Below are 26,887 nucleotides of genomic sequence, written 5' to 3'. Positions count from 1 at the left end.
AAAAAAAAAAAAAAAGGCATGTGTTTTCCTGATGTCTGTGAGCACCAGCCCAAGACGATGATGTTCAATGCTCCAGCACGCCTCCAGAAGCAGGGAGAGAACAAAAGCACCAGAATCCGTCTCTGGTTGGTAAGAGATTCTGAAAGGGGAATTTATTAAGGGCTGGGCACCTAATAGAACACAATCTGAGAGTCCTGTATCATAGCTATAGGGGTGCAGGGAGGGGATCTGCATGGAGTGTACAGATATTTACAGATATTCAGGGCATGATATTCTGACAGAGTATGTGGGCTGTGACTTCTGGGGGGTTTCTTTCTATGAAACAGCTAATGCCTGAGACAGCTAACATCTTTCCATTAGACCCTTTGTGTGTATTTCCAGCCAGAGTCTTGGTTTTTGTTAAAGCTCTGTAGACAGAAAAGAAGAATGACTGGCTGAATTCAAATTTAAACCAAATAGTCTATGCAAATGGCCCCCTTTCAACCACACAGAGCTACTCAATGTACGAAGTCACTGAACTCTACAGCTAGAAGGGACCTCTCCAATCATTCAATGACTGTTTTGCAGAAGAGGAAACAGAAAAACACAGAGAAAATTCACTTGTCCAAGGTGACACAGCTAGCTGATAGCCTTACTAGGTCTTTGGACCTCCTTGGGGTGAGGCTCGCTCATATTTTTAAGATTTAAACCTTTGTTTATTATGCCACGTTGAATGGCGTTGGGGAGGGTGGTCCAAGGGGAAGTTATCACAGTGGGCAAGAAATGCATATTTTATAATTTAAGTCTGAAATTCTAAGGGCTGGCTCAGAATTACAAACAAGAATGGGTTAAAGCAAATGCTAAGTCTTTTGCTTTTTAAAAAAGCATCAAAGCTAAGGGAGCCTATCTGCCCCCTTGTGAACGAATCGAAATAAGACAAATGTTCGGCCGACAAATGCGTTTCCAACTCAGTGAATCAGAAGAATCATAATTTGTGCTAGCCTTTATGAAGTTTCGAGTGGTAGGGTGAAAAATGCTCTTGGTGATATTAACCAGGCTCATCATTTTTTAGACAACACCTGAGACTGGAATGCAGAAGACCCAAGAAGCTTGGCCACAGCCATGCCAGTCAGTCAGTGGTGCAGCAGACACTACATCCTGGCATCTGGCCTCCCCCATCCAGTGCTTTTCCTTTTCTCGGTTATGAGGTCCCCTCTCTGGCTTATAGTATTCTCTCCCACTTGACTCTCCTAGAGAGCTATATCACTGTCTCTACAGTTCATTCATTTCCTGTGGAATGTTCCTACTTTGTTCCCCCCCTTTTATCTTTTCCACATCCCATCCAAGACTGAAGCAGATGCAGTGGCAGCAAGAATGGTCCAAAATAATTAATTTGGTCTGGTGAAGAATTCATGTAAATTAAGGACATCCTGTCTTCTGTCCGCTTATTGTTAGAGAGCTGAATCAAATCAAGCATCATGTTTAATGTAGTTTACAGACTACATTTTTTCCCAGAAGTTTCTAAAGTTTTATTCAAACCGTACTTAGGGTGGCAATTTAAAAACACATGCACAATTTCAGAAGCACAGAAGGTAATATGATGAACACCTATAGATTCATCTTCCCAGAGTCAACAAATGTTAACATTTTTTTATATTTGTTCTCAGGGTTCTCCAGAGAAACAGAGCATATATGTATATATGTATAATGTATATACATGTACAAGAGAAACTTACTGTAAAGAATTGGCTCACATGGTTGTGGTGGCTTGGCCAGTCCAAAATCTGAAGGGGTAGCTGGCAGGCTGGAGACTCGAAGGAGAGTTCTTCCGGCAGAATTTTTTCTTATTTGGGAGGAATCAATCTTTCTTCCACCCAAGCCTTCAACTGATTGGATGAGGCCCATTCACATAATGGAGGGTAATCTGCTCAACTCAAAGTTGATCGATTTAAGTGTCAATCTCATACAAAAAATACCTTCACAGAAACACCTAGCATAATTTTTGACCAAATATATGGGCACAGTGGCCCAGCCAAGCTGACACATAAAAGTAACCATCACAATTTGCTTTCCATCTTGTTTAAGAAATAAAACATTGTGGACATAGTCGATATTCTACTTATACCTCTCCTTAGATGTCCCATTTAAAAGTGATGCTTTTTTTTATAAACTCCTTTTTGTGACCTCAAATGCCTTCTGATGCCATCACCTAAACTCCGGTTTCTGGCTCAATGTGGAGATAAGAATTGAAGACATGGCCTCATCTTTGCCATGATGATGTATTCTTTCCAGGACCCACCGGCCATAGGAAGTTGTACACAGGTTGTATAGAAAACTCCATTATGAGCCATTGTACCAAGGTGGATTCACTGGGAGTCACTGTGTGGAATGCACACAGAACTCACATGTTCAGATCACAGCATGTTTGGATGTTTCTGTCCAAATAGTCTCATCTACTATTACATGAGCCATGACTATTTTACTTGCTTATTTATTGCAAGGATAAGTAAATGGTGAATGTTGGGAAACTTGGAAAGAATTAAGAGGTGTCAGACAAATTCAAGGTACAGTGCACCTCCCTCCCACCCCCAAGCCAGTTTAATTCCAACCTGGAACTGGCTGGATAAGAGGCCTGAGCTCTGCACACTCCCGGATCCCTTCCAGAGTCTAGGACTCCATGACTGGTATTTGGAGTGATAGCATCCCTAACTCAAATTCTCTCTGATTTGCTGCTGTAGCTTGTAGGCTCAAAGAGGCTGACTCTTCCCCAAGGATATCAGGGGCAGTGTAAGCTACAGATATCTGCTCATCTGGACAAGCCTTAATCATGGAAAGAAAGCTCCTAAAGAAGGAAATGAAAAAACTCCTGTAAGTATGATTGAGAATAAGCTTTCGTTTATTACACTCGGCATTTGGTGGGTTTCAGGTCATCGATGGTTTGGATATTGGCAGAGGGTAAAAATCTAAGAGAAGAATGGATTCCTGGACTATAGGAGAAAGCTAGATGATCTGGCTTCTGCCTCCTGCCTGAGAAGCCTCACATGTGGTGCAAAGCAGGATGCTGACTCTCTTGGGAGAGATGTTTCTGCCAAGACCGTGCACTGCACATCCGAGGCATCCCCATGCTGGAACCTGACAGCTGAACCCCCAGGCCAGGCTGCCTCTACTGGACAGGGCGTGCCTTTGAAAGGGCCCTGCCAGGAACACAGGCGAGATTTCTGCAAAATGTGCCCAAAGGTACATTTATAAGTGTAGCCTGCCTCTTTCATTGTTAGTCTTATCAACTAAATAATTGATCTCCTTGTTCTTGCCATTTGAACTTAAAAAAAAAAAAAAAAAAAGCCAAGTTCTCCCATGGAAAAATCTTTTTTCTCCTATGGTAGCTTTTCTATGATTTGGTACTTTGTTAAGAGGTTGGTGAAAATCACAGACCATATGAAAAGGGGAGAAAAGGCTGTTCTGTTTCATATATATTATAGGCACAACAATAATATCCTTTTTATCAAAGACCTTATCACAGTCTTCATCCAATGTCCTTTCTCTACCTACTAAGATAATTATGTTTTAACAAGTCCTTAAGAAATACTGGAATAAAATACGTAGGACTACACATAATTACATGTATGGGCTTGGAAGCCAACATAATAATAATAATAAAAAAAAACCTATTATCAGGAATGTCAATTCCTCCATGTAGAACTGGCATTTCAAAACTGATATAAGTATAATTTTATATCTAAAGAATACATTTAGGCTACTTTAAATAAATTGCCTTGGAATTAGAAAGCAAAAATTTGAGAATTTTTTTTAAATCTTAGCCTAGTGACTCAGAACTTTAAGAAACCAGACACAAACTTACCACCCCCAGCCCCCACCCCACCCCACCCCACCCCCCACAGTAACTTGCCCATAGTGCTTGGTAAAGACCTTGAAAACAGAACTGGCCTTATGTAAAAGTGTGCAGATAGACTCGGGGAGCCAGAATCCTTTTTCCTTATCAGGTCCCTCTGGCTCTTCTCCCTGGGGGGCTGGAAGGCAGGTGGGGGGGAGCGGTAAACCACTTTCTGTTTTCCTGCCAAGACCCCTCATTAAAATCACTGGTAGGGAAGGATCGCACAGGACACACTAAAAGTGGAATTTCTGGTATGCTTTTCTGTATAACTCCTCCTCAGGGTATTTGCTTTCTAATGGGGAAAAGGGGCCTTAGGGCGAGAGAATACATCCATACAGAATATCACAGAGCTGGAATTTTTCAACTGTGGACATTCTGCCTGAGTTTAACACGGGCAGCAAGGGAATTTTTGTTTTAAACAGTGGATCTCAATCCTTTGGGTTTTGTAAAACCTTTTCGGGCGTGTGGGAATTTGTGACGCAGCCCCGCCTCCTGCTTTCCCATGAATCCTGTTCCGACTACGGGAGTCTTATTTTTAGATAAATGTGAGGTAAGCTCATAGTGGTTGCACATTTAAACCTGCACCGTTGCAGAATTGCCTTTTAACTCAAAGTGAATATTGGCTGAGCTACCAGAGCTCTTGGGTTTTGGTGGGGGAGGGGAGGCACTGGAAAGAGCGCGCTTCGGCAAACTGAGCTCCCCTCTCTTTCCCAATGGTTCAATGCTGCTCTCTTGCTTTTAAGGGGAGATTATATTGGCATCAGACTTCGGGAAAATGAATTTGACCCAAAAGGAAGAAGGCAACTCACCTTTCTAGATGATATGGTAAAGAAAGGCATGCCGACGCAAGTCACATTTGTGTTTTTTTGTGTTCAGGGGACAGAGCTAGGACCTAATGTATATCCTAAATAAGCCTAATCTTGATCCTCCCGTAGTGTCCTCATCCTAGAGTCCTCCACAACGTCTTTTCGACTCATTACACTGAAAGCAAAAATAACGAGAAAGTCCAAGTTATAAGACTCTTTGCTCTTGGCTATTTCTCTCCTAGAAAAGATTAAAAAGCAAAATGGATGCAAAGTTAAACGTTACATACATGTTGTTCAACAATTTTTTTGACAAAATAAGTTATGCAGTTCTCTAATTTTATTTATTTATTTACTTACTTACCGTTTGCATTCATGGGGAAAACCAAAGAATGGAATAATCAAAATCCTTCCATCATTGTTAATGTTGAAGTTCAGATTCATGTTCTGTAATGAAAGTTCCCTTCACGGAAATTATGTAAAGGCCTAATTTACAAGAAATTAGTAAATCCTCAGCTTCTTTATGCTTACCTGTTTGCACTATTAAAGTTCCCTTCACGGAAATTATGTAAAGGCCTAATTCACAAGAAATTAGTAAATCCTCAGCTTCTTTATGCTTACCTGTTTGCACTATTAAGGAAGAAAGGATGTGTCCCTGCCCTACCCTACGTCCCTGAGTGACTTCCCTAGAGCTGAATAGCAGTTAGGCCTGGTGTTCTAAAGTACATCTCTGTGCACATGTTAAATGGGGAACTTAAATCGATCGGATAAGTGCTTTCAAACTTTAATGAGGTCTCATCGCAAGGCCCTTTTGATTCCGGAAGTTGGGGGTGCGTGGCTGGGGAATTTGTATTTGTAATGAGCAAACAGGCCACGCCCACACAGCTAGTCCTGCATCAACCTTTCCATTAGGTTTCAACCACCAATCACAGTTCTTTTTGCTGTTGTTGTTCACTCTCTAGTTTTGTTTAGTCACTGGAAGAAGTAGGTACAGTTGACCCTTGATTTGACCCCAGATTTGAACTGTGTGGGTCCACTTATGCACAGAATTTTTTTAATAAGTACAGTACAATACTGTAAATGTATTTTCTGTTATGATTTTCTTAATCAACTTTTCTCTAGCTTACTGTATTATAAGAATGCAATATATAATATACACAACATATAAAATATGTGTTGATTGACAGTTTATGTTACTGTCCATAGCAGTCCATAGCAGGCTATTCACAGTACACAGATTTTAGGGGTGGGTGCATCTAACCCCTGGGTGTTCAAGGGTCAACTGTACATTGTTTTGAAAAGGTTAGAACCTTAGAACCCATCTAAAACCCGAAAACAAAACCAACCTTCCCTTTTCTGAAGGGGGGCGGGGTAGAGAGAGGAGAAAGAATATTTGGATGGGGACAAGGTGAATATGCTTAGAAATTACCAGGAAAAGATGGTCAGCAGGCAAGGAATGAACATTTGAAGTGCTCCTCAGCTTTTTACTGCATACTAGACTCTTAGCAAGCCACTCATTGGGGTCTACCTCTAGCCTTTTGCTCATTCTGGTCCCTCCACCCTCGAGTCCTCCACCTGTCGAAATTCTCCTCATACATCAAGCCCCAGCTCCACCAGGGCCCTCTCTCTGAAGCCTCCCGGGATCTCCGTGACACCCCAGGTGGACACACCACTTCCCTGGTGCCCCTGGGAGCACATTTCTGACGTTCTGTTCACAGAATTCAAAATTGTTCTCTGAGGCCCTCTTCCCCCCACCTTCACTTTTTTCTATGTTAAAATTTGAGGACAGTGAGGTGCTGAAAACATCAATTGCTTACCCGAAGATATACCATGAGTTGTTGGCAATACCTAGATTTGAACCCAGATTCCCTGCTTCCCCGTTTCCTTCCAAGAATCCATCCTTTCTTTTCCTGTCACCATAAATCAAAAACAAAAATCAGTTCTAGTGAGAGGTAAATGTAATGACTGAAGATCCCTTAATATTTCTGTCTGGGAATCAGGTTACTGGACATAGCTGATGATCCTCACCTTTGTGGATGTGACAATGTAGTAGAATAGGCTTAGTAGTGCCATTGTCATTGGGTCCAGGGAGTGCTTCGGCCAACGTCTAAGCCCATCCCTTTTCTGTCTGCTTCCCACTCCCAGGCACACTATGACTTGGCCATCAATGTTGCTTTGCAATGGCTGGATCACTTGGAAGACTTCACTTGGCTGGAGTGGGAGAAAGTGTAAGTGGAAATGGTTTCTCTTTCTTTCTTTCTTTCTCTTTCTTTCTTTCTTTCTTTCTTTCAAATGTATGACTATGAGTAGTGATAGAGAAAACTTCTATCTGGCATCATCCACCACGAGGCACTCTGATTTGAAAATACTGCAAGGTGGGGAGCCTGGGTGGTTCAGTCAATTGAGGGTCCAATTTAGGCTCAGGTCATGATCTCACAGTTCATGGGTTCAAGCCCCCATCGGGCTCATTGCTGTCAGTACAGAACCTGCTTCAGATCCTCTGTCCCCATCTTTCACACTCCTCCCCTGCTCGCACGCACGCTCTCTCTCAAAAATAAACATAAAAAAAAAAAAAAAACATTGAAAACACTGCAGGATGAGTATCCATCCATTTCCAGCTAGAAACCTGAAGAAACCCTATAGTTGTCAACTTGGAGAACTCATATACTTGTTTGTATATTTTGTATCTACGCATTGGTTTCTGTCGGATGAAGATCCTTCTCCCACATAATGTTCTGTCTTAGAAATATGGACCATACTTTACTGTGCCCATGCCATGATTTTTAAAACGGTCAATTCTGTGGGTAAAGGCTCTTTCTAAGGACTATCAAACACAATTTCTTAAGCATTTAGCTAAATATCTACCTGGACTGAGGTGTTTGAATTACAGCTGTGTCAATCCTTTCCAGGATTATTGGCATTTTCTGCCATGTTTGCCAGGCAGACCCACTCAACTGATTAAAAATAAGGAACTAATGAAGACAGGATTGAATAGCTTATTCCAGAGGCCAGTTATTTTTTCTGTTCCATTGCCTTAGAACACACACCTTGTCCTGGCTCGCTGTATCAGTTAGGGTTTAGTTGTAATAAGCAGAAAATCCAGACTCAAGCCTCACCCCCCAAAAGAGGAGGGAAGAAGGAATTTATTAACTTTGCGTTTGAAAAGTCCATGAGTCGGTCTGCATTAGGCAGGGCTTAATTCAAAACTCAAATCGTGTCATCAGGATTTACTTCTGGACTATTTCCCCTGGGTGGACATTATTCTTAATTTCAGCCCATTTTATTGCAACATCCAGTCCAAAGGAGAATAGATTTTTTAAAAAAATCACAGGATTGTGTCTCAATTGTGCCTCAGCCCCTGATTTGTCTGGAGGTGGAGGGTGGGGGGCATGGAATACGCTGACTAGCTTAGTCCACAGTGTTTACCCTTCGAATCTAGGGGTGTTCATGGCTTCCCTAGAAGCACATAGGCTTACAGTGGGTAAAGCAGTTCCCTCCAAGAAGGGGAAGAGGATACGGGTTGGCAAAACCATTAAGTGTCCACCATAGTGGCCAGTGGTTGCTAGCTGTGAAAACATGGACCAACGAAGGCAAATTCATCACCATTGTTGGAAGATTCAGAATTCTAAGTGTGTACTTTACTGTGAGCAGATTCACCACATTAATTTTGTAAATAGATGCATAACACATGGCCATTGGAGATTACTTATGGATTATTATTATAAACTTAATAGATGTCCAAAAAACCCAAAAATAAACCTTCCATTGTTATTTACTCCTATTCCCCCTTAGGAAAATGCCATTTCATGGCAGACCCACATATCCAAACCGGAAAGAAAGAGAAGCAATGATTTTATCATCTTATGCTGGAATCTTAATGGTAAGGTAAAGAACACTGTTTGCATATGGGGATTTTATATTTACTTATGTGCATTTTGATATTGATGCATATTTATTTTATTTTTCAACCGCTCTTCCTAAATGCTTAAGGTTTACTAATATTAAATGTTCCGGTTTTAAAGATACAGTAAAAAGTCTTTTATGCCTATATGGTATTGTGAAAACCTTCATTTAAAAGGCAAAAAAAAAAAAAAAAAAAAAAAACAGAATGAAAGACATAAATAATTGGATACAGGTGATTCTGATTCACCTGCTTATTCAGAAATTACTTATTTAGTGCCCATGCTATCCAGGCATGATGCTGTACATGTTGGAGCTACAATTGCTTTGTGTCGCAATAAAAGAAAAACCATGACATGATAATACATTTGTTGGTGCTGTTGTTTTTTTTAACAGAACAGTCTCCCAGTTGAGGAAGTCTTTAAAATGTATGGAGCCGATTCTTCTACCAATTCTGGGGCCACCAAGGTAGGGGAGACCCGAGACTATCAATAAGAGGAAATTTTAGAGAGGATTTCTTTATTTTTATACATTTATAATGGATTTTTAACATTGTCAACTGCATGAAATAACAGTTGTTAATCGAAACATACAAAACCAGAGGGGACCACGTCTTACCTGGCTCATAAAGGTTTGTAAAACGCTTTCCTCACGTGAGGGCTGTGTTCATAAGGACAAATGTGTTTTGCGTAAGGCTAAGTAGAGGCAGCAAACAGGTCGCCAGGCTCTGAGTCTAGATTCTGCCTCTGTCTCTGGTGAACAGAATCTCTCGCTTACTCTATAATGCACGTTTGGCAAGCCCAAGAACTCCCCTTGCATGATGCACCAGAACATCCAGAACTCAGGCAAGATGTGCAAGGTTTGTTCTCGTGATACATTCTGTAGTTTGCTGCTGCCACACTTCTTCCCGCGAGGGTCCTTTAATCACAACAGTAGACGCGGCAATTATCACAATTCCAGTGACCTGAGTTCTGACACCTCTTCTACAGAGCCCCCGGTCCTTGCCTTCTTTGATCTCTTCCATATACTGATCTAAAAAAAAATTGTTTTTGTTAGAATTGTGAATGGTCGTTACAGCCAATTCAGTTTTTGCTACTTATGGATGTATGGACATTTAGTGAGCATTAAACAAGAGGTGCTATTTAGATGTGAACTACCTATCTGTTTACCTTTAGATACCTGTAGAAAATGGATGAGGAAAGGGGGATGTGCAGTGGGAGTGAGGGACAACCCACACCCACATACCCAGCCCTCTGCTCACACGATCACTGTGGATGCCCCCACCAGCACTTGGCAGGGAGGCCAGGGCAGGGGCAGGGCTATGGTCACAGAAAAGCCCCCCCACCCCGCCCCCGTTCTTTACCTGCAGACCATACAGCAAATCAAGAACTCACCATGTCCAGCTTGTGAGTCAAGCATTTACAAAAAGAAAGAAAAAAAAGGAAAAAAAATCAAGCATTTACTAAGAAGTGTTGTAACTTTGAATCCCACTGTCCCATCACCTTAATCCATATGTAAACTGGCTCTAGTTCTGAGACTCAAGTTCCCTTGATCACAGAGGAAGTCAGTACCTTTTCTCTGATCACTCTAGCTTCAACTACATTGATTGATTGATTGATTCATTCATTCATTCATTCAATGTGGTTGTAGGTGCAAGGGATATAATGGTGATTGAATCAGGCAAGATTACTTTTCTCATGGGTTTTATATCTTGTACTGGACCTGACATTCCACCTGGTTGAGATAAAGCCACTCTGTGCCCAGTTTTCCTCAGAGACCAAGCTGTTTTTGGTTTTTAAAGAAAGCCCGACCCTTTTGGTTCTTTAGAGAGCCAAGCAAACCATAATGCTTCATTCCTGCTGGGTTGTTTGCTTTTTTTTTTCCCTGCAGCTTTCTCCCTTTCAGGCTGCCGTCTTTCCCCCTTTCCCCAATACCCCCAACACATACACATTAATATCTCAGCTTAACCCTTTCCTTTTAGCCATTGTGTTTTTCCTTATCTTCCGGTGCCTTGGAACAGCTGGGCCGTCATCAGGCACTGATTGGTTGGTCTCACTCGAATGGCCAAAGGGCAAATATAAAAAAAATCACATCCTGGAGGGGATGGCCCTGTGAACCTTTCTAGTTTTGGCTGGGTTACCAATTAAGAAGGTTTGCAAACATGGGTGCCGGAGTAGCTCAGGCCAGGTTCCTTTCAAAGGGCCAGAACAGGAAGTCATGCTGTTTAGAAGAAGGCTGGCCAATTTCTATCTATACATCTGGTCTTTCACTTTTTCAGTAAAAGAGACTTTATTGCGCACCTTCTCTGTTCGGTTATACACAGTCTCTGTCCTCACAATGGACAATGGGTGACCAGGAACAAAAAGCCCAGATGTGCACATGGACTACATAATGACCAACTCGGAAGGGAAATAGATAATATGGTCATGGAGGGGGCGTTCCTTCAAAGGTCTGCATCTATTTATTGTTACAGGATCTGTCAGCTCATTTATTGGTTTGTACAGGAAAGGCAGCTTGTGTAGGGAGGGGTTAAGCATGAGGATTCTAAAGCTAGACTGCCTGGGTGTGAACCCATGCCCCACCAGCTCCAGGCAGAGTGGTCTTGGGTAAGTCATCTGAGTTCCTTCAGCCTCAATTTCATCGTAAAAACTGGGACAAGAAAATGGGATTGTTGCGGGAAATGAGGTGAATTAGTAAAGCCCCTAGTGCTGGGCACATGTAACCTCAGTAACTATAGTTAAGGTTCTGGTACTTGGGATTTGGGTATTTGATTTCCTCTATGTTCCTATAAATCAGGGTTTCTCAATATTTCAGGCCAGATAATTCTTTGTTGTGTGTGTAGGGCCGTCCTGTGCATTGCCGATGTCTAGCAGTATCTCTGGCCTCTACCCTTTAGATGCCAATAGCGCCCCAATGTGATAACCAGAAATGTCTCTTGGCTTTGCCAAATGTCCCTTCAGAAGCAAAATCACAGCTAGTTGAGAACCACTGCTCTAAATATTCAAAAATTAAAAAGCTCATCAAGCATCCAAATATATTATTAACACAATATAAACTTTGCCTATTTTAGACACCAAATGATCACAAAGGGTATGATACCATTTGAGCTACAATAAAAAAGTCTGAGGATCCTCTACCCTTGTGGACCTCACAAGCTCCTCCCAGCTGCAAGAATGCCCACCCAGGCCTTTCTATTGTGGCTTTATATCAGCTCAACTCAGCGACCTCCTCCACATCTTATTTAAAAAATTAGTAGAACCCTCAATGGAGATGTAGCATTTCAAAGATTAAAGTGGAAGAGCTATTTTAAAACAGTCTTTCAGGGGTGCCTGGGTGGCTCAGTCGGTTAAGTGCCAGACTTCGGCTCAGGTCATGATCTCGTGGTTCATGAGTTCGAGCCCTGCATCGGGCTGTGTGCTGACAGCTCAGAACCTGGAGCCTGTTTCAGATTCTGTGTCTCCCTGTCTCTGCTCCTCCGCTGCTCGCACTCTGTCTCTCTCTCAAAAATAAATAAAAACATTAAAAAAAAATAAAAGTCTTTCAAGGTTCAACATAATTTCAAAAAATTGATTTAACTAGGAGATGAGGTTGTTCAAAAGAAGTTATTGACAAAGATTCTTCTGGAATTACTGCATATACCTGAATAAACTTTTTTTGAGTTGTTTTAAATGTTTATTTATTTATTTTGAGAGAAAGAGAGAGCGAGCCCGTGCACACTTGCAAGCCAGGGAGGGGCAGAGAGAGAGAGAGAGAGAATCCTAAGCAGGTTCAGCACTCAGTGCAGAGTCCCACACGGGGCTCCATCTCACAACTGGGAGATCGTGACCTGAGTCGAAATCCAGAGTGGGACGATTAACTGACTGAGCCACTCAGGCGCCCCTATCTGAATAAACCTTGATTCCTTTGGATAAAATGTCTCCTAGACAACAGCTAAAATCCTCCCCAAGCAAGAGCTTAAAGCCCTGTTGAATACTAATCAGATTATGTAAATTTCTGGCCACTAGAATTGGCTACAGTATATAGTGGGTTGTGCAAAGGCTTGATGGTTTTCTTCAGGAGTATTTGCTGCCACCTGGTGACAGAAAGGCATCATAGGCCCAGTATTGTTCTGTCAATTATCCTCAGGTTCTATTCTTGATAGGGAGCTGTTATTTAATGACAGGGAGCCATTTTTCTGCTGAGGGCCTTGGACCTATAGAAAAAAAATCAAGTAAAGGTCTCACACCAATGACAGTTATTTACAATTACTTTAGATAAATATAAAATAGCCTACTCTATTTTAAACTTAAAAAAAAAAAAAAGGAGCATAAATCTGCCTTCAACAAAGCAAGCCAGCAATAAAAACATTCCTCAGCTCCATTTCTCAGAGAAAGAGGAAAAAAGGAAAGGGAGGCAGAGAGAGTAAAAATCAGTGCAACGAGACAGGAGAAAGACGAGGAGAGGTGGTAGAGAACATCGGAACCTCTCTGCTTTCCTGCTCTCTTCCTGTAGCCACACCCCAGAGTCTGACCCGCCATCGCTTAACTGCATCCAAAGTTCAAAGCATGCTCTTCAGAGATTGGTGTCCAGTCCCTGCTCTGTCCCTTACCAGCTGTGTGGCCTTGGATAGGTTATTAACTTCCCCGATTCCCAATATCCCTACGTGTAAATATGCATGATTCCACTTACCCAACCCTGCTAGGTCGTTCTGAGCATTCATATCAGGTGCATGATGCTGGCACAGGGTGGGGGGCGTTCAGCACACTCAGGATGGTCAGCCTCCTTCCCCCCACCCCTCGGAGTCCATTGATAGCAGCCTGATTTCTCCGCAGCATGCCCATCTTCCACCCCCAGACCCGTTCGCAGCCCCAACCTCAGGCACTCGCCACAATAATCCGCCAAGTGTCTTCTCTTCTTGACCCAGCCTGAATCATACAAAAATGAAAAGGTGTTTTCATGATAAAGACAGGGACCTACTGCGTTTATACAAAAGTTCAGTATTGGCAGGTCTTCTTGATGGGAGATTGAAAACCACGCTTTCAATATCCATGATGTCCAAATGAATACTCACAATAAATGTTGAATGTACAAAGGCCAAGCAAACAACAGATCTGCCAAGTGGATGAAACTGGATGTATCAACCATTTGGGAGCTCTCCCTGCCCCTACCCTTCCTTTTGCTCCAGGCTTCCAGTATCTTGAATCACGAGTTTATCATTTTCTTTTCTTTCTTTCTAGTTTGACCGCATATACATGTCTAATCAATGTATCATTTACTTCTGCATATTCTTTGAATTTGATATAAGTAATATAAAAGACAGTCTTTGTAAATAGAGCAAATGTTTTATTCCTTTTTTCATTCAACGCTATGTTGCACAAATTCATCCCTGTTGTTACACACAATTTATTTTCACTGCGTATAGTATTCCGCTGTAGAAGAGTATGCCACCGTTTATTTATATATTCTGCCATTATAGACATTGGGATTATTTCTGTGATATGTCTCTTTGTGTACAGTAAAAGAATTTATTTATTTGTTTCTTTATTTATTGAGAGAGAGCAAGAGAGAGAGAGTGCATGTGAGTGGGGGAGGGGCAGAGAGAGAGGAGGAGAGAGAATCCCAAGCAGGCCCCACGCTGTCAGCACAGAGCTGGACTTGGGGCTTCATCTCACAACCGTGAGATCGTGACGTGAGCCAAAATCAAGAGTCAGACACCTAACCGACTGAGCTGCCCAGGCGCCCCGCCCTTGTGTTCAGTGAAAGAGCTTCTGCGTGGTCTATAACTAGGTGTGAACCTGCTACGTCATAGGGATGTGCATCTTCAACTCTACATAGAGTCTAATTGCTTTCCGAAATGGTTGTACCAATTTACACTTCTACCTGCCGTGTAGGTCATCTGCTTGCTGCTTTCAGGCTTTTTAAGCTTGTCCGTCTGTTAAGTGGCTGAGGTCTTAATTTACATTGTGGTCTTAATTTTCAGTCCTCTGATTATCAATGAGCAGCTATTTCTACGTTCTACTTTTGTGAAGTGCCTGCTGAAAATCTGTCCATTTTTGTTTGTTTGTTTATTCTACTACAGGATATATAATCAGTCCTGGATTTTCCAGTACTCTTCCTATTTGAAATTTGCCGTTTCTCTTCACAGACATTAAAATGTTTGGGAAATACGATGTTGCCCCATCCCAAGCACATTTGAAAAACTTCTTGGACAGATCCAACTGTCTTTCCAGACCACATGCCCTGCTTTTACTTTGGAAAATATGATTGTCATACGCATATACCCGATCACTTTGACATCTAGAATCAGAAACTTTCCACCTTCTGTCTCAGTGATACCAGATGACATTTTAATAAGTTACTGCTCAAGGCTGAAAGAAAGGTTCGTGCAGATTCCTGTCTATGCTCTTCAGCCCTTAATGATGTATCCGGGGCCTTTCTTGTGCACATTCCTACGTGACACATCCCCATCTTCTCTCCCTCTTCATGCTTCCAGTTAGAAGAAACTCTCGTTGAATGTGCTTCAGACATAATATGGCACCTAAGGAGAACTTGAATCAAGAAATAAGAATTGCCATAATACTTCCACACTGACACGATGATGATATTAGGAAGTAGCTTTAAAGGAAAAAAGAATGTACAATCAACTCTAGGTTTAGGATTTAAATTTCATCCTACTTTGAAAATAATTTCTCATACAAACCACACAGGAAGCTATAGGAACTGCTTGCATGAGCCATCAGATTATCAGGACCATAGAATATTTGAGCTGGCAGTGACCTTTAAAATCATCAGGGTCTGTCTTCCCCAGTGGATAGGGAGCTAGAGCATGAAAAACATCAAGTCTTGAATCTTCAAAGGCATTGAGAACAACGTAGAAGCCAGTTTTCTTTCTCTTATACCTGGCATATGTTGTTCTGAAGGGCCGTTCTCATAGCCATAATCGCCCCACCAATACAAATCCTCCTTTTATTACTTTCTGTGTTTTAGGGCCATGTTTCTGAATAGATATCTACTTCTTGAAGACAGAGGCCGTTGCTTATGCTTATGTTTAATTTTTTACAATGCTGGATAGCAGGTATACTCTATAAATATGCTAGCCATTTAAAAGAAGGCTGAGGTTTGGCTTTGATTTTCTTTTTCCTGTAGTGTACTTGTTTTCTATTTTTTTGGAATTCTTTATTATTTCATTCCTTCTCTTTTATTTGAGCAAATGTGCTCTTCTCTGTCCACTTTAAGGCGGGGAGCTTAAATCATTGATTTTGAGCTTTTCTAATATATACACTTAAAGCTATAAATTTTTCTCTCTAAACATTTACTACTTTAATTGTATCCCTCTTATTTTGTTACAGATGTAGTTAAAGCAGGGATTTTGTTTCTCAAATAAACATATTTTCTAATTAAAAAAAAAGGAAAGCTGAGGTCAAATTTATTTTTTTAAGTTTATTTATTCATTTTGAGAAAGAGAAAGAAAGAGAGAGAGAGAATGAGTGGGAGAGGGGCAGACAGAGAGGGAGAGAGAATCTTAAGCAGGTTCCACACTGTCAGCACAGAGCCCGATGAGGGGCTCGAACCCACAAACTGTGAGATCATGACCTGAGCCGAAATCAAGGATCAGAAGCTTAACCTACTGAGTCACCCAGGCGCTGCAAAAGCTGAGGTCAAATTTAGAAGGGCTCCTGCTTAGGTGGCTATAAACTATTCTGTCAACAAAGAGAACACAACCTCATTTATTATTTAATCCATGTTTTCTGTGTGATAATAACCAAAAACCTATAGTAATCGTGAAAACCAGAATCTGTTTCTCATGTGAAGGAGTCTGGAGGTGGGCAGATCAGGGCCACTACCAAGGTTCCACAGGGTGGTAAGGAACACAGGCTTCTCCTGGCTCTCTGCTCAGTTATTCTTATTGAAAATTGCAAAATAATACATAAATACAGTACCTTTCTTCACAAAAAAATACACCCCCAGGGCGCCTGGGTGACCCAGTCTGTTAAGTGTCCAACTCTTGATTTTGGTTCAGGTCATGATTTCACAGTTCATGAACCTGAACCCTCTGTCAGGCTCCTTGCTGACAGTGTGGAACCCGCCTGGAATTCTCTCTCTCTCCCTCTCTCTCTCAAAATAAATAAACTTTAAAGAAAAATAAAATAAAATAAATAAAAAATAAAAACTATCCCCCCCCCCGCCAAATTCCACCTATGTATAAACCACACAATTATCTTAAACTCAAGTTCTCGTGGAAATGAAGGTTTCTACTTACTTTGAAGGAATACCAGTGATGTGGGAACTTGATCATTAAGAGTTTGGATGATAGGGTAGAAATGTTCTACTGACCTGGAAATCTAAAAATGGGTATTTATTTTATTGTCCTTGTCTTTCGGTATTTGCCTCAGTTACATATCATGTAAAAGTGTCCTATTGATGAAATGCCATATTTGTTGAAATGTACACATAAAGAGAATTGTATAATCACATCTTGCTCCTTAGAAATAAGAGTTCTGTAAATTCTGTAAATGTAATGCCTGAAGCTCTCTCGGTGAGAAAGCAGAAACTTGTTGGTCTTGCAGAGGGATATGAATTACTTCAGGCCTGCTGGCTCTGAGTAGTTATTTGTTATTAGTTATTCGATTAGTTATTTCCAGGCAGGATCCTGTAAAGGAAATGGTGGCCAAGTTGTTGCCCTGGGTAATTCACTACAATAGAGAGAGATGAGTCAGGGAGGAAGATGATGATTATCATGGTGATAACAAACATAAATAATAATTACTGTTGTCATTAATTTGAAAGCTAATATATGGTACTATGTGCCAAGCACTATTTTAAGTCCTTTACATATGTTAACTTTTCAGTCCCTACCACAACCCTGTAAGGTCACTGCCGGTGTTATTATTATCACGTGAAGAAACAAGAGGAGTTAGGTGACAGGCCCAAGGTCACACATCTTGTAGATGGTGCAGCCTGCCTTCACAGCCAGCCAGTCTGGAACTAAAGTGTCTGCTGTTAACCACTATTGTTTGACTGGAATGGGAGTTATTCAACCAGCCAATGACACTTGAGGGCCTCCTCTCTAAGGCACTGGAGAGCAAAGGTTAAATTAGCCTACTGGGCTCCCTGCTTCCACACTCCAACCCGTTCTCCACACAGCAGCAGAGCTAAACCAGACCTGGTTAACCTACTGCTTAAACAAATGTCAGTGGCTTCCATTGATTCCTGGAATCGATACAACGTAAGCTCCACACCATGGCCAACAAGGACCCAGGGCATCTGGCTCCTGCCTCCCTCCTCAGCCCCAACTACAATTTCCCCTTTCTCGCCATGCTCTCGCCACCCTGGCTTCCTTTCTGTGTCTGGAAACACAGGTTATTCCAAGAGGACCTTCTCATTCCCTTTGCCCGGAGTACTCCTCTCCAGCTCTTCCCAGGGCCGTCGGCCACTCACTCTGGAAATCTCAGCTGAAACACTGCTTCCTTCTAGAGGCTTCCTCTGGCCACTCTGAAGTGGTGGCTATCCAGTCACTTGCTAGTACACCATCTTGTTTCATTTATGAAGCCCATCACAATGTAGGATTACCCTAGTTGTCCAATCATTTATTGTTTGTGATTCCTTACTCAGCTCCAGAAGGGCAGGAACCTGGTCTGTCTCAGTAACCACCGCTCCTAAAAGAGGGCCTGGCCTGTAGTAGGTGCTCAGTGAAAACTCACTGAAGGAATGAACGAATGAAGAGACAGTCCTAACCTTGAAGAAGTCCCCAGTGTAGAGCAGCAGACCGTGGGTTATGACTAAGTGCAGATATTACACACTGCGGCTCTTCTACGTGAGTGCATGCTTTGAGTTCACAGAGGAGTGAGTCAGTAATTCTGCCGGGGGGTAAGGTGGGGGGGTGGCGTGCCAGCATAGGAGAGTGGAGGTGGGAGACATCGGGGCGAGTTTCTCAGAAAAGATGATATCTGAGCTCTAGCTCAATGGAAAAGGAGGAGCCTGTAGGCAGGAAAGGAGGGAATGGTTATCACGATGTGAGGAGCGGGGTCAGCATGTGAACGAGCCTTCCGGGCAAAGGGGACCAAGCGCGGCAGCAAAGGCAGCGAATGAACGTGCATACGATGTGAGGCATGAGTTCCACCAGCAGACGTCCATGCTGTGTGAGGGGCCTACGGCTGCTTCAACAGACCAAGTGCCGCAACTCGCGGCTGTTAACGGCACACAGTGTGTGCAGCTTTTAAAAACAGGACTGTTTGGGTGGCTCAGTCGGTTAGGCATTGGACTTTGGTTCAGGCCATGATCTCACAGTTTGTGCGTTTGGGCCCCGCGTCGGGCTCTGTGCTGACAGCTCAGGGCCTGGAGCCTGCTTCGGATTCTCTGTCTCCCTCTTTCTCTGCCCCTCCCCTGCTCGCACTCTGTCTCTCTGTCTCTCTCTCTCTCTCAAAAGTAAATAAACATTAAAAAAAAAAATTTTAAGGGGCGCCTGGGTGGTTCAGTCAGTTTAGCGTCTGACTTAGGCTTAGGTCATGCTCTCGGGATTCGTGGGTTCAAGCCCAGTGACAGGCTCTGCGCTGACAGCTTGGAGCCTGGAGCCTGCTTCACATTCTATGCCTCTCTCTCTCTCTCTCTCTCTCTGCCCCTCCCCTGCTTGTGCGCTTTCTCTCTCTCTGTCTCAAATGAATAAACATTAAATTTTTTTTTATTTAAAAACTAAAAATAAGACTGTTTTCCTTTCAGGTTCCCCGAGCTCCACCTTTCCGCCTCTCCTTGCACCCCTTTGCCATGTTAACGGCACCCAAAGCAGCAGAATACGCCCGCAAACAGGGTAAGCCTGCTTACTTCCACTGCTTGAGAAATTTAAGTAAAACTAGGAGGTGAATACACAAAGTAAGGCCAAAGTTGTTATAGCAATAAGATTCTTCTGTCCAGTTGAACAAAGAAAAAACAAACCAGAAGCATCCATGACTTAATTTCCCTTCCTTTTATAGAAGTCAGAGAAGTCTTATTTCTCAGACCCTTTAGCATTGGGAGCAAAGCCCTCTAATTTTTTTTTTTTAATTCTTAAAAATGTTTTGAATCATTTTTGAGACAGAGACAGAGGGTGGGTGCAGACAGAGAGGGAGACACAGAATCTGAAGCAGGCTCCAGGCTCCAAGCTGTCAGCACAGAATCTGACGTGGGGCGGGAACTCGTGAACCAGGAGATCATGACCTGAGGTGAAGTCGGACGCTTAATCGACTGAGCCACCCAGGCAGCCCTGGGAGCAAAGCACTCTAGAAGGGAAGAATCTAAAACCGTGGGTGGACTCATTTTTTTAAAAAAAGTTTCTTATACCGATACGGTTACTGCATGTGTCTCTAGGGGTCAAGTTAAGAAGGGGAGCAAACAAAAATGCTGCCAGTAGCCCTGCAAGGGAAGTACATGTCACAGCGTGGAAATCATCAAAAAATGTATCTTTGGACATCCAGCCCAAGAACAAAGTAGGTCTAAAAATGCAAATTGGACCAAACTGATAACGGAGAGTTTGGGGAGTATTTTACTTACATTGTGGTTGAAAGTCTAGCCTTTGGAGAGAGATGCTGTGGGTCTGAATATCAAGCCACTCCTTGCTGTGTGAAGCTGTGTGACTTCAGACAAGCTACTTAACCTCTCTGTGCCTTAGTTTCCCCCTCGACAAAACAGGAAAAATAAGGTTACCTACTGTCCAGGTTGTTGGGATGAGTAACTGGGATTATGCATTTTAAGAGATTAGATTAGTGCTTGGTACAAAGTAAACCCTAAATAAATACTAGCCATTATTATCTTTTAACACTTAAGAAATACTATTCACAAATTAATCAGCTGTTATTTTTTGATGCAAGTAAATGTGTTGAGGAGATTCATATGAATGCCTGTGTCCTAAGTGTTTCTCTTCTTGGTCCCTTTCACATTAATGAAAATTTATCTTTGCCTGCTTTGCATCTGCTGCTTCTGCCCTGTCCATCCGATTCCTGGCACGTTTGTGCTGCAGAATTCAGAGAAAGGTCAGAGAGGCACTGGGCCGGAGAAGAAGGAAAAAGGCAAGCGAGTTCTTTGCCCTTCCCGCCCTGGCTCTTTACTGTATTGTGCAAAGTGAAAAGGAAATTTATAAAGACGTCAGGAAACCCAGTTGGTCAACATAATAAAAGCTGAGAGGGGAAAGAGTCAGATAAGTGGTACAGCTGGGCGTCTGGGATATTTTAGGGCTTTGCAGAATGAGGGACTATGGGTCAGCAGCAGGGCTATAAGCTAGGAAAAGGAAATTTTGAAACTTGGTACACTGGATTATGAATTGGGTTTGCTTTCAGAAACACAAGTGAAAATTAAAATTTCTTTTTATGGGGCACCTGGGTGGCTCAGTCCCTTAAGTGTCTGACTCTCAGTTTCAGCTCAGGTCATGATCTCATGGTTTCGTGAGTTCAAGCCCCGCATGGGACTGACTCAGCACTGACAGTGCGGAGCCTGCTTTGGATTCTCTCTCTCTGCCTCTCCCCTGCACATGCTGTCTCTCAAAAATAAATCAAGAAACTTAAAAAAATTACTTTAACAAATAAAAAAAAATTATCTAATTTGGTTGCTGTACTGTTCATTTTTTAATGTGAATCTCTGAATAGACTGGACCACACAGGGCTCAGGATTTACTCAGGTTTTAGAGGCAAACTATTGGCTGGTAAGATATGTATCCTTATCATAACAATTGCTTTAGGAACTGCCTGAATTCTTTGGTCATATCAGGGTTTTAAGAAGTGTTTTTCTGGGGCAGCTGGGTGGCTCAGTCGGTTGAGCTTCCGACTTCGGCTCAGGTCATGATCTCATGGTTCGTGGGTTCAAGCCCCGCATCGGGCTCTGTGCTGAGAGCTCGGAGCCTGGAGCCTGCTTCTAATTCTGTGTCTCACTCTCTCTCTCTGCCCCTCCCCTGCTCACGCTGTCTCTCAAAAATAAATAAATGTAAAAAAAAAAAATTAAAAAAAAAATAAGTGTTGTTCCAGTAACATAGCAATCCCACCATTGGGAAAGGTTTACTATATTGTTTTCTTTTAAAGATATTTGCTATAATGAGATTTAAAGACGTGGCTTTTCTAGAACCGTATCTGTGTTACTGAAGAACTATTTGAAGTAAGATGTGTGTGCTGTTGTTCTTTTTTTTAAATATGAGTTTGGAGATGGCAAGTTTTAGAAAGTAAAACAAAACAACAGGAAAAAAAGTAACAACTCCAGAGATAACACACAGATGTACACTCATGTATGCATGTGCACACACACACACACACACTGATATCTAGATGTTAAACTTAATTATGAAAAAGCAGATCTCTAAAACGGGAGTTCATAGGCCCATTTATGCATCTTAGGTGCCGAAAATCTGTCTCGCAAGATGACTCACTGGTATGTTTTTTTGAAAATACAATTTCATTTCCTGTGTGTTTTCTTCCACCGCCATTGAGGATTGTTGGCTCCTTGATGGAAGCAGATCTTTTCTTTCCCTATTATTTCCCACATGTATATATAGTGCTTTGCAAGCAGTGGATATTCAGTAATTATTGTTCATTACTGAATTGGCAATAAACTGCATTGTCCTGAGTGCTCTCAAACCACTGTGCTCTGTCTACACTGACCGACAGGCTCATTTCTAGGGACCAGCTGTTTCTATAGGCTAATTACTGCCTGTAAGCCCAGGAGTGTCCAAAAAATAAGTGCCCGTTTTGCAGTAGGGCCAGGTCTTGAGGTGGATCCCTTCCATAAAGTCCTGTTCTTGATAATCAAACAGCAGAAAACACATTTATGACTTTCGTTCATTCTTCTTCCTTTGTGTACGTTAGGCATCTTTTCCAACTCCTGGGTAATGTACTTTTTAAATTAGCTCAAAACATTATAATAGTAATATGTGCTTATAGTAAAACTTTCAAACAATACAGGCAATATAAACTGAAAAATAAAAGAATTCCGCCTTCCCCACACTCCTGTCCTACTTCTCAGAAATAACCACCGTTAATATCTCTTGTGATATTAAAATATTTGTTGTACATGTACATATAAATATACATACATGTGTCCTATTGATTTGTTAGAAATAACAAAGAAATTCATGAAAGCAATATCTTTATTAAATGGAAAATATGCTTTCACAGTTTATTTCTTGAAGTTTTTCAAATTATATATTTGAGCTTCCTAGTCTTTTTATCCATATGTTTTATGGATATTGTACCATGTCTTTTAACTGGTGAACATTTACAACCTCAAGATAAAACGATGCCTCATTCAGAACTTTCTATTTATTTCCAGCCACAGAATTGCTTCATAAAGTAAGGGACAAGGAGAACATATATTTTTTTAATCCAGGTAATTTGGAAAATAGTTTTAAAGATTTCTTTTGTATTATATTGACATTGGTAATTCATTTCTTAATTTTTTTAATGTTTATTTATTTATTTTTTTTTAATTTTTTTTCAACACTTATTTATTTTTGGGACAGAGAGAGACAGAGCATGAACGGGGGAGGGGCAGAGAGAGAGGGAGACACAGAATTGGAAACAGGCTCCAGGCTCTGAGCCATCAGCCCAGAGCCCGACGCGGGGCTCGAACTCACGGAGCGCGAGATCGTGACCTGGCTGAAGTCGGACGCTTAACCAACTGCGCCACCCAGGAGCCCCTTAATGTTTATTTTTGAGAGAGCGAGTGGGCAAAGGGCAGAGAGAGAGGGAGACAGCGAATCCCAAGCAAGGCTCCACACTGTCAGCACAGAGCCCAAATGCGGGGCTCAAACTCATGAAATGTGAGCTCATGACTTGAGCCAAAATCAAGAGTTGGATGCTTAACCAACTGAGCCACCCAGGTGCTCCTCATTTCTTAGTCAAAATGAATATGAGCAACACCATACCCTAGAAAAGTGTTGACATTGAGCACGTTACCAGGAAATGGATTCGGAATGGACAGGACCATACAAAAGAGCTAGAAAACAGCATGCTATAATGATTAAGAGTATGGACTCCGGAGTCACACAGCTCAGAGTTGACTCTTGATTCTCCCATTTAATAACTGGAGTGAATTGTTAAGTGAATCCCTCTGTGCTTCATTTTCCCATTTATAAAGAGAGGATTACAGCGGTACCTATCTCATAAGGTCACTACAAGGACTGCCTATGTGGAAGGGCTGAGCAAAGTGCCGGGACCTAGCTAGCCAGAATACAAGTGCTTCCGTTACTATCACTCCTGACAAAATCACAAGATCATGGACCGGAACAAGATACGGAGAGAGGGCAATTTGAGGGTTTCTGGTTTCTGGTTCCACACAGTTTAGAAACTGCCGCTCATCCTAACAAGTAAAAAGCTGAACGGGCTGAGAAATGAACTCCTCTTGGATCTGTAGGACAGGGGAGGTCAAAAGGCAAACCTCTGCCCCCAAAGGTTGGAGAGACAGACAGGTGGATATAGGAAGTTACGGTTTACGAGAGCAAAGACTCACAAGTGGAAGCTTCCAGGGATACAGCATTGGAGTATGAAAACCTCAACTGTAATTGGCAAATTAAGGGAACCTCAGTGCAGACAACTCAGAGGGTTAACAATTCCAGGGGGACCAGTCATAGCAGGACACCCACAATATTGTGAAATTTACCTCCAGGAGCTCTGCAGGCTCTCACAGTAAGTATTGGAGAAAATTCCTTTCATGCTTCCAGCAGCAGGAGGAGAAAAGGAATCATGTTTAAATACAGCACGCTGTTCTTAACCTGGCCTGCCCCAAGTGGAAACTAGTTAACTAGAACCTCACCTTCTGGGGTTTTATCAGAGCCCAGCTGACCAAAAGGAAGGGAAATACCAACTCCAGTTAGCTGTAGTCGTCTTGTCCCAGCTGGAGGAGAAGAAAAACTGAGAAACACTTGTGAGGCTCACAGTCCAGAAACACAGGCTCACCAAAGACTGCGTTCTAATCAGAGGACTATTGAACTATTCCTTCCCCCCCCCCCCCCCGCAACACACACCACAGCACCACATCACTAAAGGCGTATTCAGAGAGTTCCTTTTGCCCAGTACATCGTATCTATCAAGAAAGAATGACAAGGTATAGTAAGGTGCATGAAACATAATTGAAAGAGACAGAGCAAGCATTACAAACAGATACGGCAGGGGATGTTGGCATTATCAGACCAGGAATTTAAAACAAATATGATTAATATGCTAAGAGCTCTAATAGGTAAGGAACACAGCATGCAAGAAGAGAGAGCGACGGAAGCAGAGAGGAGAAAATCCAAACTGTTAACTGGAGAATCCAGGTGGGGGCATGTGTATCTTCATTGTACAAATATTTCAACTCTTCTGCATGAATGTCTTCATGATGAAATTATGAAGCAGAAAAAAAAAGAAACGGTCAGAGTGGATCGAAAAACAAAACCTAGTTATGTGTCGTCTACAAGACAGACACCCGCTTTAAATATAAAGGTACATGTAGATTAACGATAAGTGGACAGACAAAATAAATCATGCCAGCACTAATCAAAAGCAAGGAAAAGCAGTACTAATTTCTGACAGAGCTGACTTCAAAGCAAGGAAAATTGTCAGGGATAAAGAAAGGCATTATAAAATGATAAAGGGGTCAATTCTCCGAGAAGACAATCCTTAACACGTGCGCATGGGACAACAGAGCATCAAAGCACAGGAGGTAAAAACAGGCAAGGCTGCAAGGAGAAATCGCTGACTCCACTATCATAGCTGGAGACTTCAGCATCCCTTCATCAGAAATGGAGAGAGGGCGATTCAAGTTTAAATTCAAAGAAATATATTAACAATTCAAGACAATATAGTATAAGAAAAACACGCAACTGCTCAGGGGCAAAAAAGATTGATTTGCTCTGGGTACAGTTAGTCAAAAGAAGTATAACTTTTATTATTTATGTTTCTCTTTGGAAGTAATTTTGAGCTTGGAGGAAGTTTGCAAGAATGGCACAGATTCCTCATACACCTTTTACTCAGATTCACCAATTATCAGTGTTTTGCTCCATTAGCATTACCATTTTATCTGCCTCTGTCACTCTCTCTTCCTCTGTGTCTCTCTCTTTCTCTTGGTATATAGTACATAATTTTTTAAGTTTATTTATTTATTTTGAGAGAGAGAGAGAGCATATTCATGCATGCCCACAGGTTGGGGAGGGACAGAGAGTGAGGGAGAAAGAATCCCACGCAAGCTCTTCCTTCTCAGTGTAGAGCCCAACGTGGGGGTCGATCTCATGAACCGTGAGATCATGACCTCAGCCGAAATCAAGAATTGGACACCTAACAGATTAAGCCACCCAGGTGCCTCCAAATTTGATATTTTTATATGATCTACCACCTATATATCAATTTTGTCAATTGACCCAATAATGTCCTTCTCTTTTTAAAAAAATTTAAAAAATGTTTATTTATTTTGTGCTGTCAGCCCAAAACCTGATGTGGGGCTTGAACTCATCAATTGTGAGATCATGAGCTGAGCCAAAATGGAACACTCACCTGACTGAGCCACCCAGGTGGCCCAATAGTGTCCTTTTCTAAACATTTTTCCTTTCTGTCCAGGATTCAGTGTGGGATCCGATACTGTATTTAGTTGAGAAATATAACTCAATTTCCAAACCTCTCAGAACAATTCCATGGATATTCTTTTGTTCCTACATGTATTTTAATCCATCTTTGTCAGTAACTTAGTATTTGATATTTGACCTTAACTCCCTATAGACTGAAAGCTAATGTCTGTGTACATCTGAAACTGATGTGCTTGATACCAAAATCTTTTTTTTTTTTTCTTTTATTCTGCAGGTCACTTAGAAACATGGAATTGCACCACGAGAGTCTATAATACAGTCTCCAGGAGGGGAAAAGAAACATCATCTTAGCACTGTAACTCTTGCCAGCACCGTTTTTCTTTATGGTTAGCTTTTGGTGCAAAGTTTGTTGAAGGGTTACTTTGGATGTTGGGCTTTCTTCTCTTAGAATCCTATTGTGTGGCTAGAGTGTGGTTTTTAAAAAATGTATATCTGAAGCTACTTCATTGTCACTGGAAGACGGCTGGTCGGAGAATTTCGAGACTATGTAGTATTTCTACGTCAGAACAGACTGGCTTTGCAGCAATGCCACAAGTATTTAGCACTGAGTACTGCAGAGTGAGGGGGGTAGGAGGCAGTTTCCCGAAGTTTTGACCCCAAATCAAATTAATCTGTCATTCACTGCCCTTAACTATGTTCTCCGATGGAGACATTTAAAATCATTTCAATAAAGCAGTAAAGGAAAAATGAGTGTAGGCTTTCTTTCAAGAAATATAATATCTACTAGGAAAAGAAAATGTTCTAGTCCTTCAGCACTTTGCAAAATGC

The 26,887-nt window shown here is 41.8% G+C and overlaps 1 protein-coding gene across 6 annotated transcripts; it reads left to right on the top strand.

Moving 5' to 3' along the window:
* On the top strand, positions 1–26,799 carry CUNH2orf80 (chromosome unknown C2orf80 homolog). 6 transcript variants are annotated; one of them, XR_005790500.1, is made up of 11 exons: positions 2–129; positions 2,718–2,847; positions 4,615–4,696; positions 6,820–6,902; positions 8,467–8,554; positions 8,971–9,042; positions 19,270–19,357; positions 19,894–20,012; positions 21,903–21,936; positions 22,834–22,890; positions 26,334–26,799. XR_005790500.1 is itself a non-coding variant. In XM_040476042.1 (10 exons), exons 2-9 carry the CDS (start codon positions 2,807–2,809, stop codon positions 22,855–22,857), a joined length of 597 nt encoding a protein of 198 aa, XP_040331976.1. In that variant the 5' UTR covers positions 2–129; positions 2,718–2,806; the 3' UTR covers positions 22,858–22,890; positions 26,334–26,799. The 6 variants fall into 6 exon arrangements, 5 of the variants coding, with proteins under 5 accessions (XP_040331975.1, XP_040331976.1, XP_040331977.1 ...); XM_040476042.1 differs by lacking the exon at positions 21,903–21,936; XM_040476043.1 differs by lacking the exons at positions 21,903–21,936; positions 22,834–22,890.
* The last annotated feature ends 88 nt before the right edge of the window (positions 26,800–26,887 follow it).

Source organism: Herpailurus yagouaroundi, unplaced genomic scaffold (assembly GCF_014898765.1).
Source record: "Herpailurus yagouaroundi ecotype Mexico unplaced genomic scaffold, PumYag 140, whole genome shotgun sequence".
Taxonomy (NCBI): Eukaryota; Metazoa; Chordata; class Mammalia; order Carnivora; family Felidae; genus Herpailurus; species Herpailurus yagouaroundi.
This window is presented reverse-complemented; position numbering and strand designations above follow the sequence as displayed.

What these genes read in the sequence shown, in the direction of transcription:
- CUNH2orf80 (XM_040476040.1), top strand. Translation starts at nt 2,807, where the DNA reads ATGGAAAGAAAGCTCCTAAAGAAGGAAATGAAAAAACTCCT. An exon ending in CCAATTCTGGGGCCACCAAG is followed by an intron (nt 9,043 to 19,269) that starts GTAGGGGAGACC and finishes TTTTCCTTTCAG; the next exon opens with GTTCCCCGAGCTCCACCTTT. An exon ending in AGAATACGCCCGCAAACAGG is followed by an intron (nt 19,358 to 19,893) that starts GTAAGCCTGCTT and finishes ATGTGTCTCTAG; the next exon opens with GGGTCAAGTTAAGAAGGGGA.